General features: G+C 55.2%; 1 protein-coding gene across 5 annotated transcripts in view; it reads left to right on the top strand.

The window, feature by feature from the left end:
• The window catches only part of hmcn2 (hemicentin 2), a 74332-nt gene that overhangs the window by 41781 nt on the left and 20500 nt on the right, over positions 1 to 12051 (top strand). For all 5 annotated transcript variants that reach the window (XM_069183414.1, XM_069183413.1, XM_069183415.1 and 2 more), the window contains exons 37-55: positions 230 to 326; positions 763 to 924; positions 1665 to 1778; positions 2082 to 2278; positions 2694 to 2775; positions 3222 to 3353; positions 3837 to 3980; positions 4322 to 4481; positions 4946 to 5070; positions 5513 to 5696; positions 6362 to 6459; positions 6982 to 7260; positions 8205 to 8395; positions 8809 to 8890; positions 9185 to 9321; positions 9537 to 9678; positions 9939 to 10083; positions 10727 to 10854; positions 11636 to 11792. In XM_069183414.1, the coding sequence (XP_069039515.1) occupies positions 230 to 326; positions 763 to 924; positions 1665 to 1778; positions 2082 to 2278; positions 2694 to 2775; positions 3222 to 3353; positions 3837 to 3980; positions 4322 to 4481; positions 4946 to 5070; positions 5513 to 5696; positions 6362 to 6459; positions 6982 to 7260; positions 8205 to 8395; positions 8809 to 8890; positions 9185 to 9321; positions 9537 to 9678; positions 9939 to 10083; positions 10727 to 10854; positions 11636 to 11792 (2756 nt within the window). The remainder of the gene's footprint in view (positions 1 to 229; positions 327 to 762; positions 925 to 1664; positions 1779 to 2081; positions 2279 to 2693; positions 2776 to 3221; positions 3354 to 3836; positions 3981 to 4321; positions 4482 to 4945; positions 5071 to 5512; positions 5697 to 6361; positions 6460 to 6981; positions 7261 to 8204; positions 8396 to 8808; positions 8891 to 9184; positions 9322 to 9536; positions 9679 to 9938; positions 10084 to 10726; positions 10855 to 11635; positions 11793 to 12051) is intronic.

The following is a 12051-nucleotide window of genomic DNA, read 5'->3' as shown; positions in this document are numbered from 1 at the left end:
TTGTATGATCAAAAACATGTATGGGGAGTTTGGAAGTCTTGAACCACTGTCCTTGAAGATACAGAAGTATATTAAAACTCCATTGTGCTGTTTCTGTGTTAGGCATGATGCGGGTATTAACTGCTAGTAATTGCATAGAAATAGAGGGAATTCGGTGATCCAGGTCCAAAAACACCTTCCTGTTCCTCCCTGCCGGCTCTGTCTAACTTCTGCCCTGCCTCCTTCCCAGATTGACATGGTGCAGAGCTCTGATATGGCCGGGTACCTGTGTGTGGCTGAGAATAAGGTGGGCTCAGCTGAGAAACTCTTCAGCCTGACTGTACAAGGTGAGTCAGAAGTGTGTGAACTCCCAATAGTCCAGTACAGCTGGTGAGCAAACTGCCTGCCTTCTAGGATCTAGGATAGCTCATGTCTTCGGTTTCTCTTGGCATTTCAGTTGTGTGGTTTAAAAGAACTGTTTTAAACTGAAGGTTCATGCTGAGCAGACCAAACCTGCTAAATGTACCTAATTACCCATCAGCATCAGTTTGTTTTCTTGCAAATAACATGAAGCGGTAACATGAATATTTTAGGCGACAGTGGATAGTGTGGTATAAGCTCTGTTTATTTTTGTAGTCTGCAGTGTTAGTAATATTGCTGTTTGTTGTGCATGAGGTTTACTGCAGTACTGGAGTGATACAAATTTTCATGTGATGGATGTTATGAATTAAGGTGGCGGCTGCACTGCGGTGTATTAATGTTAACTCTGGCCCACCTGCCCAGTTCCTCCTAGGATTGTGGGGGCGAACCCGGAGCACATCAGTGTGATCGAAGGTCACATGGTGTCACTGCTGTGTGACGTGCAGGCGTACCCCTCCCCCGAGATCTCCTGGGCTCGAGATGGGAAAACTCTGCATTTTGGCACTGGCCTCCAGATCTTGCCAGGTAAGAGGTGTCATTTCAAAATACATCTCCTGTATCACTTGGAGACCCACAGGTCTGTTATAACACTCAGACAATCGCCCTTACAGCCTGTCAGTTTCATCAGATGTGCTACACTTTCTTCCTCTCTGAGCTCCAGCCGATACACTAAGACACAGTTCAGTCCTCAGTGTCTCAGCTCTGGCAGTCGGGCTGGAGTCTCACCTTGCTTCCTCTGTACTTATTTCAACTCCTTCCCACTCTCAGGCCTGCTGGGTTCCCTTTTCATTCTCCTGTCCATCCCATCAGTCAGCCCAAGGGAAAGCAATCATGGGACTAATCCAAGGCGTTGCAGGACTTGTCTTGCATTACTTCAACCAAAGCTTCAATTGCTTAATTGATCCTTAATTTAAGAAGGGCCCTGTTGCCTCCTTTGTTTAAGTAAAGCATTAGTAACACAGACGTACACTGGAGTGTTATGGATGCTTCAAACTTGCCTTTCCCAGGTTCAGACAAACGCAGTTTCCATGCATGTCTGCTCTAGGCACTATAATGCTCGCTGTGCCCGTTGTACATCATTGTCATCACAGTTTGTGTTACCGTGAGGTACGTACCCTGAGCAATAAGGAGGGTTGGACAGGACCCCTTTGTACTGGATTTCACTGTACAGACAGTACCACCAGATCAAAGTGTCACCTTGCCGGGTGACAGCCCTGCTCGCCCAGTGCTGCGGAGCCAGTGTGGACCTGTGTTCCTCTCCCCAGGGAGTCAGGTGCTGCAGCTGCCCAGGGCTCAGCTGGCTGACGCGGGGCTGTACGTCTGCACGGCCACTAACCCTGCTGGTCAGGGCGAGAAGCACCTCCTCCTCAGCGTCTACGGTGAGACACACTCTGATGTCACCATGTCGGTGTCACCTCCACTTTCAAGTTGTGGAGGAGAATGCAGAATACTTTTAACACACTTGATGCAGAATAAAAGTGTTTTGAGACTAACAGATGTTGTCACAGTGAGATTTGACTATTGTAGTGATGTATTTGAATGTGTGTAAGCAAGGGATGTCATTAACACAATGCCTCAGTTGTGATAGGCTAATGACAGGTACTTTCCTGATGCAGCCCAGCAAAGCAGTAGCCACATATGTAGCCCCACCCCGTGATAACCACTCCCATTTCCTGTTAAAGCCCCGCCCACGCTTAAGCCACACCCAGATCCAGACAAGGAGATCGTGACCCCTCGTGCTGGTGGCTCCGTCACCCTACACTGCGATGCGCAGGGTGTGCCGGAGCCTGAGGTCACCTGGTACCGCAACGGGCTGCAGCTGGCACCGGATCACGGGCTGAAGATGGACCGACACCGGTTGGAGATCCAGGGGGTGCAGGTACTCCGATTTCCATCACTCAGCCACGTGATCTGTGGCGACACCGTGAACAAAATAAAACCAGGGCTCCCCGATTCAGTTCCTCGACATCACCTCACCTGCTTTTGCTTTTTGCAACTGAGCTGACCCTGTCGTTGAGGCAAGCAGCACCAAATCCCTGGAAGAGCACTTGTCCTTCACAGGTGACCACACACACACGCACACGCTCTGCAGAAACCAGTTAACCCAGCCTGCATGTCCCTGGGAGCTGAAAGGCGACCAGATCACCTAGAGAAAGAGAAAACACCGCAGGCAGAACAGTCAAAGCAGAAGGCGGTCCTGAGGCTGTGAGGCTGCAGCAGTCACCTGCACACCTCTGTGCTGCCCTCTGGAGCAGCACTTGTTTTAAGGTGTGCTCTGTGATTTCTGTCCTCAGGTTGCTGATAGTGGCCTGTACACCTGCAAGGTGTCAAATATCGCTGGACAAGTGGACAGGACATTCCGCCTGACTGTGCACGGTAGGAGTGGCATGTGACTCTCTATTCCCCCCATCTCTGCCTTTCATAATGCAGTTTTGAAATCGCATTGATCGTAAGCTCGCCACTCACTGTGAGCTCCTACAGTACACAGGACACCAGTCTTCTGTGGGATAAAGCTGTTGTTGTTTAAGATTATATTTATTGGCTCTCAGTCCTCACCAGATTACGGCTAAGTCTTACACTTAGTGCTAAGTTTTCTTTGTGGATTTTAGAATGAGCCAGGTATCTGGTTTGTATCGATACGGGCCGCCAGACAGAGGCAATCTTTAAAGAACCTCGCCTCTCTTCCAGTGGTTTGTTTGGGCCCAGGAGGTGTGCTCATTCAGTTTAAAGAGCAGGGGCAGCCCGTTACACACCGAGGGCGATGGCGGTCTTTCTCATTTTCCTTCGGGTGTCTGGAAACCTGCTGAAATGTCGCTTCCCAGTTCCCCCTGTCCTGGACCAGCCCCTCCAGCAAACCGTGACCAGGACCCTGGGCACTCACCTGACGCTCCTCTGCGAAGCCACAGGTGTCCCAGCTCCCAGCATCACCTGGCTGAAGGACGGCACCCCTATTGGTAAGAACAGGCAACAGCAAGAAGTCAGCTTGTTGCTTTGCTTGTCAGAAAGGGGCAAAGCTAGAACTGCAGAAATTTTCGTACCAAATTATTTATTTTATTTCCGTTAGACTGTCCTCAATCTACTGCACTGACGCCGGTCTGCAGATAAGGGCAGCAGATTATTGCAAACACACTTCAGTAATAAGACAAGTACAGTACCTCTCTGAATAATATTGACCTCTGCTGTCATAGTTTAAACAGGCACATAATGCTGACTGTAGTTTGATTTTCCTCCCCAGCCTATCAGGTAATTATCTCCATCCGATTAAGGTTCTCCAATAGAGGCAAAGACGTTTGAACCAGTGGGCAGCGTTTCCCTGCCTGTCAGTTCCACAGCCGCCCTGCCCTGAACGTTTTTCTGCTCATGCCTGGTCTGATGTGAGGGGAGGGGAGGTGACCAGCCATGTGACTTTGCCCTGTGTGTGTGTGTGTGGTGCACAGAGAGTAGCATCCAGTGGCGCTGGGCAGCAGGGGGCAGCAGGCTGGAGCTCGGACCCCTCCAGCTCTCTCACACCGGCACCTACACCTGCCTGGCGAGGAACAGCGAGGGGGAGACGCGCAAGGACTACAGGGTCACCGTGCAAGGTAGGCCAGGCTGTGGCTCAACCTGTAGTCTTTCGGAGAAGGTCAGTTGTGCTAAACACAGAATCCCAGTCAACAGAAGCACATTGATTAGCTCAGGGCATTATCCTAAGAAAATTCACTCCCACTTTTAAAAACTCATGTTTTTTATTTGTCTAAGGTTTAGGCGGCTTGGGCTCCCTGACTTCAGAGATATTTAATTGTTTTTTTAAGGGGTGGCCTCAGTATACGGCTGAATTAATTAACTATGGTGGTGTTGCCCAAATGCTACCCATCCCTGTTGAGCTACTGACTGATGTCTCTTCCCCAGAGGCTGCTGATGTGTCGGTGTGGTTTTATTTCAGTGCCTCCCAGCATCCTCGGCTCGGGACGCCCCACTGAGCTCAGCGTGCCCGTGGGAGAGGAGCTGACCTTGGAGTGCCTGGCCGTGGGCACCCCGAAACCCGATCTGAAGTGGCTGAAAGATGGGGCACCCTTGGACCTGGCGGACACAGAGCATCTGCAGTACGTTTCAATACTTTCATCAAACACCTGGCTTTTCCATTTGCATGCACCAACAGGCATAATATGTATTATAATAAATGTACTATATAACATATCTAGGGGCCAGTCGTGGTGCCACACACAATTTGTGCTTTTCTTGTACTAACGAAGCTTTATTAGCTGTTTAATCTCTAATTTCTCTGCCTGGACCTAGTAGGCAGAACTTGTGCTGTATGGCACCGGGGGGCTGCAGTGACCCCTCCTGTACCTTTGACTGTAGCTGTGACGTCTAGAATATTTCATAATGACGGGGTATATAAATTGAACACCCCCTTGTCATGTATCTGTGGTAGTCTCTTCTGTTGATGAAGTATCAGACTAACCCATGTCAGCGTCGGGAGTTCCCCCTGATGCGGACAGTTTCACTAGAGCTCGGTAGTCACGCTCTCCAGCTCAGCGAGGTGCGGTGTCTGTGTGTGTTTCAGGGCGTCTCCTGACGGGGCCTCTCTGAGGCTCCTGGGGCTGCGGGCTGCCGACTCGGGGACGTACAGCTGCCTGGCGGAGAGCCCTGCCGGCCGCGAGAGCAGGATCTACACCCTCACGGTGACGGGTCAGTCTGGCTCTTCCTCGTTCGCGGACCGGATACTTCCGTCACGGATTCCTACTGTGGCAGGAAAAATGCACACGCCGAGAAAACCCATGCGGCCAAGGGGAAAGCATGCAAACGCTGGTGTACCAGACCAGAATCGAACCCAGGGCTCAAGCGCTGTGAGGCACTAGTGGCACCTTTACTGCTGCTCCACTGTCACCGTCCTTATGCGGAAATACACATGTAGTGTGACTATCTGGCCAGCAGAGGTCAGCAGTGACTGTTGTCCTGCAGTGCAGTGTCTGTACTTCTCTCTTTTTGGGAGTCTCCTTTAGCGCTCTTTTAGTGATTTAATTTAGTCGTTTGAAAGGGTAATTGAAAGAAAATTGACCTGAATTTTCGATCTGAAAAGAAACAAAAGCTGTGAAATGACAGAACTGTACTGGATCTGTGCCCACCGTAGTGCCCCCTGCCATCGCGGGCTCTTCGGCGGAGCCCAGGGCGGTGACGGCGGCCCAGGACGGCGTGGTGACCCTGCAGTGCCAGGCCGCGGGCACCCCCCCGCCGCGGCTCACCTGGCTGAGGAACGGACGCCCGCTGAGCCTCTCCCCTCGCACGCGCCTCCTCTCCTCGGACACCGCCCTCAGGTCAGCCCCTGTCCGGACCCCCGACGCGCTCCTGCGTGTGTGGGGGTGTCGAGTAGGGAAGCGGTCTCCCAGCCGACGGGATGGTGGCGTCGGAAGGGGGCAACTTGGCCTCGGCTCCTCAGATTGAAGAATGATGTTGCCTCTGGAGTGGAATGAAAGGTTTCATTCACCTGGTATATCAGGGAGAGTACAGGAAACTTCAGAAATTCCTTGTACGCTTTCTTTCCAGCTTTAAAAACCCAAAAGGGGGTGGGGCACTTCCTTACACAAAGAGATGTGGGGGTGTGGAACAAGCTGCCCAGCCATGAGGTTGAAGCTTGATACTCTGGTGCCTTTCAAGAAGCAGCTTCGAGCTGCTAAATGAGCTAACTGGTTTAAATGGCCTCCTGTCAATTGTAACCTTTTTTTACTCACCCCTGAATTCTTCACATCAGGATTTCTTTCATTTGTGAATGCATCATTCATCCCTAATGCAAATACGCTGAGTTAAAGGTTTTTCTCATGTGCATGTATGACCCTCATCTTGGCACTAACACCTGAGTTCTCTTGAAGTGGAAGGACAGAGTGTGAGCTGGTGCCGGGCCCTGGTGAGCTGTCTGACCACGCTGGAAGGTAGTTCCGTGCAGCTCCAGCTGACGGGCCTCGTGCTCTGCTTTGTGCCGCAGGATTTCTCCAGTTCACCTGTCCGACTCCGGCGTTTACACCTGTGTGGCCCGCAGCCCAGCTGGACAGGCAGAGCTCAGCTATGACGTGCAGGTCCAAGGTACTCCTGGGAGACAGAGGAAGTGATGTACAAACGAAACAAAATCGCACTGACGTGAAACAGGTTTTGCACGCTTTCAGGAGCCGAAGGAGCTCAGATTTATTCAGGTGATAAAGGCACTTGTGACGTGAAGGCCATTAGGCAGGTTTCTGCATTTTTTAGAAAGGCAAGCGATCTTTTTGTTTTCTTTCTGAAAGGTTTTTGTTACTTTCTCTGTGACCACATGAGACAAGCAAGGAGTGCTTTCCCTGCCCCCTGCAGGGCGTGACGAGTTACCTGCCTGTGTGAAGATGCACTTTCACATGGCGTGGAACAGAGGAAAAAGCACAGCTCTTTCAAGTCGGTCAGAGAAGCTCTGGAGGTCCCCGCTGTTACTGCCGCTAGGCTTGTGTGGGTCAGCGAGCTGCGGGGTCAGCAGCCTGAAGCTGTGCGAGATCTGAAAAGAGCTCGGAAATTTCTCTCAGTCCTGCTGGAGAGGCTTCAACATCTCCCTCTGTGTCTGTGTGTGTGTGTGTGTGGCAGTGCCGCCCGGAGTGGATCGCTCTGAGCCCTCGGAGCAGGTGACCGTGGTGAAGGGGTCGGCGGTGACCTTCACCTGCGAGGCCCGGGGCGTCCCGCCGCCCTCGCTGTCCTGGTTCAAGGACGGCCAGCCCCTCTCGCTGCACCGCAACCTGCTGTCGGACGGGCAGGAGACCCGCCTGCGCCTGCCCGCTGTCACGCCGCACGACGCGGGGCACTACAGCTGTGTGGCCAGCAACCAGGCCGGCAGCAGCACCAAGACCTTCAACCTGACCGTGCTGGGTAAGGGAGGAGTGCCCCTCACGCCGGCGTGCGCTGCACCGACACGCACACTCACGCCGGCGTGCGCTGCACCGACACGCACGCTCACGCCGGGCGTGCGCTGCACCGACACGCACGCTCACGCCGGGCGTGCGCTGCACCGACACGCACGCTCACGCCGGGCGTGCGCTGCACCGACACGCACGCTCACGCCGGGCGTGCGCTGCACCGACACGCACGCTCACGCCGGGCGTGCGCTGCACCGACACGCACGCTCACGCCGGGCGTGCGCTGCACCGACACGCACGCTCACGCCGGGCGTGCGCTGCACCGACACGCACACTCATGCCGCTGTGCGCTGCACCGACGCACACTCAGGCCAGGTGTGTGTTGTATCGACAAGCACTCACGCCGGGTGTATGCTGTGTGCTGTACTAGGTGTCGAGCACTAGAATTATCGCAAAAGCAAGGCATAGCAGAGCGAAGGTACGGTAGTGCATGAGTAGGGGTGTAACCCCGGCGTCCTGGCCAAATTTCCCATTGGCCCTTCCCAATCATGGCCTCCTAATAACCCCCATCTATGAACTGGCTCCATCACTCTGCTCTCCTCCCCACTGAGAGCTGGTGTGTGGGGAGCGTTCTGGCGCACTATGGCTGCCGTCGCATCATCCAGGTGGGGCTGCACACTGGGGGTGGTGGAGGGGATCCCCATTACCTGTAAAGCGCTTTGAGTGGAGTGTCCAGAAAAGGGCTATATAAGTGTAAGCTATTATTATGATTATTATCCTTCACTCTTTGTAAAGACAAAAACCCTCCAGCTCTCCGCCTGCTGCCTCTCGGGCGTGGCGCGTCCTGCCCTACCAGCGTGTCTTTCGCCCGCGCCAGTCGCCCCTGCTGCTCCTGCGCCCCCGAAGCCGGCTGGCGTTCCTAACTCTGGGCCCTCTGCGGCCGCTTCGTCTCCCCAGAGCCTCCGAAGATCTTGGCTTCCGGGTCCCCGGAGGAGGTGTCCGTCGCCGTCCACAGCCCCCTGGAGCTGGAGTGTGCGGCCGAGGGCGTCCCCCCCCCCACCCTGAGCTGGCTCAGAGACGGGCGGCCCCTGCTGGGGGCGGCGGTCACACAGAGGCAGGGGCAGCTGCTGAGGATAGGCAGGATACAGGTGGGCCCCCCGCCCGGCCAAGGGTTCGAGGCGTGGGAACTGATTGGCACTGGGACCCACGTTCCACCCGTTTTCTGGGTTACTTGCTCCCTGGGCTCGGAGATTCTCGATTTGGGGTTTGTGTGGTTGTGTTTTCTGAACCCTCTCCTGTTAAAGTGGTGCACTGTGGGAAATGCACTAAAGCAGAACCATCGTGGTTAAAGGAACAGAGCCGATACGGCGAAACCCAAGCCAAAGCTACAAAAACAGCGTGCACGCTGTCCAGAGCCAATACAGCCTGCCAGCAAAAGACACCTCAGGCTCTGTCTCAGCAGCTGGGGTCCAAACCAACACTCCAGTAGGCCCAGCGCCCCTTGACCCGTCCCCAGAGCCCCACCCTTAGCGTTGCCTCTCTTTCGCCCGTGCGCCGACAGGTGGAGGACGCGGGTCTGTACACCTGTCTGGCCAGCAGCCCCGCAGGGGAGGACGGGAGGAACCACTGGATCCGGGTTCAAGGTGAGGCTTGTTCGAGGAGTGCGGCGGGTAAGAGGCACCTTTCCGCCGTGGGCCTGCCGCAAGGTGAGCGTCGGACACAGGGCTCCTGCAGGCGGGAGCGGAGGCCCATCCGAGGCATGGTGGAAGGTGACTGGGGGGGGGGGGCGGGTTACCTCCAGCCCTCGCTCTCCTCGCTGAGCAGCAGGGGTCACAGGCCGAGCCGTAGCTCATCGGTGGTGGCACACGAGGTGGATATGATGAGGCAGTTCCAAGTAGGAGAGGACTCAAGGGGGTGGCGCTGCTGTGTTGTTCCAGTGCCCCCCACCCTGCTGGGCTCCGCGGACTCCAGGACGGTGACAGCAGTGGCCAAAGGACACCTGACCCTGGAGTGCCGGTCCGACAGCGAGCCCCCCCCCGCCATCCAGTGGCACAAGGACGGCGCCAAGCTGCAGGTGAGGGTGGGCACAGGCTCATGGCTGAAAACGCCGGGGGGGAGGGAGACGCCAATGAGCCCGAGGGCTGATCAGCCCGTCTGGTGGCACCTTTAAAGGGCTAAAAATGAAAATGGCGGATGGCGGGGGAAAAAATACCCGCGGCTCGACTTTGCTCGCCTTGATAGACCTGGGCCCTTGCGGTGGGGCGCCACTTTCTCCCTGTCTCTGTCCAGCTGGGGGGCCGCGTCCAGAGTCTGGCAGGCGGTCAGTTCCTGGAGATCCAGGAGGTCGGCGCCCAGGACAGTGGGCAGTACAGCTGTGTGGCCACCAACGTCGCCGGGAGCAGCCGCCTGGAATTCACCGTGGAGGTGCAAGGTGGGCAAGGTCTCCCATGTCCTGCAGGGGGCGCAGCGCCGGGGGGGCGCTGCGTTTATTTTGAATGCAAGGCTGTTGGAATCTGGTGGTATAAAGGCCTTGAAAGCGGTTTCTCCCTCTCGCGTTTTCATTCTTTTGTCGTATGAATTGGTGTTTTTTTTCTCTGACCTGACAAAGCCTCCACTTGGGGAGAGCAGTTTTCCCACCCCCTGTGAGTCCCTGTTCATGCCTGACGGCTCCTCGTTATCCCTGCACCGCAGTGCCGCCCGGGATTCAAGCGGGCCCCTCGCTGGTCACCGCCCATGCCGGTCAGGGGGCCGTGCTGCCCTGTGTGGCTGAAGGACTGCCCGCCCCCACCGTCACATGGAGGAAAGATGGCGCCCCACTGGTCCAGGAGCACGCCAGGTCAGGACAAGTTGGAGCCACAGAGCATGCTGCTAGGGAACTGGGGGGGGAGTCCATCACTGGACATTCACCGAACATAAATACAGACAGCATTGAGTCCTGAAGCTAGTTAGGCAGAGGACGTACCTGCGCCCTTAGATGGTAAGTTTACCTTCACTCCCAGTGAAGCCCCCTCCCCACCCCCATCTCCAGCCTCAGTCTATTCTTTCAGGTGGGGCCTGACGGCATGGGCCAATCATTTTCAGGAGACTTTAATTAACAGACCCTCATTAGGACAACCTGGATTATTGCAGGTTTCTGGAGCCCTGTCACTAGCCTCTGTAAAAATCCGCCGACAGAGTTTGAACATGTTAAATGCTCGGTGGCTAAATTTCCTCACCTCGGCTGGCGTGCTCTACGTCTGTGCTGATTGCAGTGAGCAAAGACTAGCACCCCCCCCCCTTAAGCCAGGAAGTCAAATTAAAATGTTACGTATTAGTACATCACCAACTTATCTTCCAGCAGGGGACCACTGTGGTATTTTGACAGCAAAGGGGATGGTGCTCTCAGAGGTATTTCAGGAAAACAAAACCCCACAGGGCCTGCGGGCTGTCTTCCGCGCCCCTGAAAGCTGCTGCTGTTGTGCCCCCTCCCCCTCCCCCAGGCTCGAGGTCCTGCCGGAGGGATCCCTGCGGATCGCCGAGGCCGGGGTGTCCGACGCGGGGCGCTACCTCTGCACCGCCTCCAATCCCGCCGGCTCGGAGCGCAGAGGGATCGACCTGCGGGTGCACGGTACGGGCCCCCTCCCCGCCGCGGCAGAGCGCCCCCTCGTGCGCGTCTGGGGGGAGGCGTGTCGGGCTCCGTCGCCCTTTTTTAAAGGGGAGCCGCGGGGCTGTTTTGATATTTCTGGGTTTCGAAAGAATCGGCACTGACGAGCGCATTTCAAACCACGGTGAAAGTCAAATGTACACAGTCGCTTTTAAACCTCCAATTTACACCACAAGATAGATGAAGTTTCCAGGTATGTGCAGCTCCATATTCTGTGATTCAGAACAAGGCAACCAAACCTCTGGGGAGGTGAAGCGGCCATAATTCACTATTAGCACTATACACTATAAGCAAGCAGCCTTGTGAATACATCTCCTTTAATCCAATAGGAATTTTGCTTTCTGTTTTGACCTGTTTTTTCCAACGAATACCACTTGTTAACGGCATGCAGATCATGTTGGCGCATTTCTATACTTATTCGCTCGTACGTCGCATTACATCAGTCATTACGGTGACCAGTGAGCAGGAAGGGCCGCTATTCGTGAGAGCTCAGATGCGAGTTTGCAGTACTTGCAGTACTTTCACAAAGTTCACGATGTGGTGCTGCATTCGAAATGTGTAGGATTTGTCTATAACGTCCGTGAATTTACAGTGTGGTGTGCCCGAGATTTACTGACTGGCCCGAGAGACTGGGACTGCAGCTCGGGTCACGGTCTCCGATTTGCCCTTCACTGGGGCTGGTTGTCCGCCCCCCCACCCCCCCCCCCCCCTTGGTTCTCACCTCTCCTTTCCTCCGTGGGCGCAGTGGGTCCCTCGATCAGCCCGGGGCCCCCCAACGTGACGGTGACGGAGGGGGTGAGGGCCTCCCTCAGCTGCGAGGCCTCCGGCACGCCCCCCCCCCGGGTGACCTGGAAGAGGAACGGCTCCCCCATCGACCTCTCGCGCCAGCCAGGGGCTTACAGGTGGCTCAGTCGCTTATGTCTGGTTATCAACACCCTTACAGAGCAGCAACTGCCGTGAAGGTGGTTCACACTGATGGGTTAAAGGGGCTTATTTAAAGAAATGAATAATACCACTGCAGTGCTGCCACTCGTAGTGTTAATACGTGCAGGGGTTCAGTGTTTTCTGGCCCTCTGGGACTCACTCTGGTTTGTAATGAGATTGTGGGAGAGGTAAAGGCCTCCTATTGCCTTAGGAGATGTCACACCAATGGAAGAACAG

This window comes from Lepisosteus oculatus, chromosome 24 (assembly GCF_040954835.1).
Source record: "Lepisosteus oculatus isolate fLepOcu1 chromosome 24, fLepOcu1.hap2, whole genome shotgun sequence".
Lineage (NCBI taxonomy): Eukaryota > Metazoa > Chordata > Actinopteri > Semionotiformes > Lepisosteidae > Lepisosteus > Lepisosteus oculatus.
This window is presented reverse-complemented; position numbering and strand designations above follow the sequence as displayed.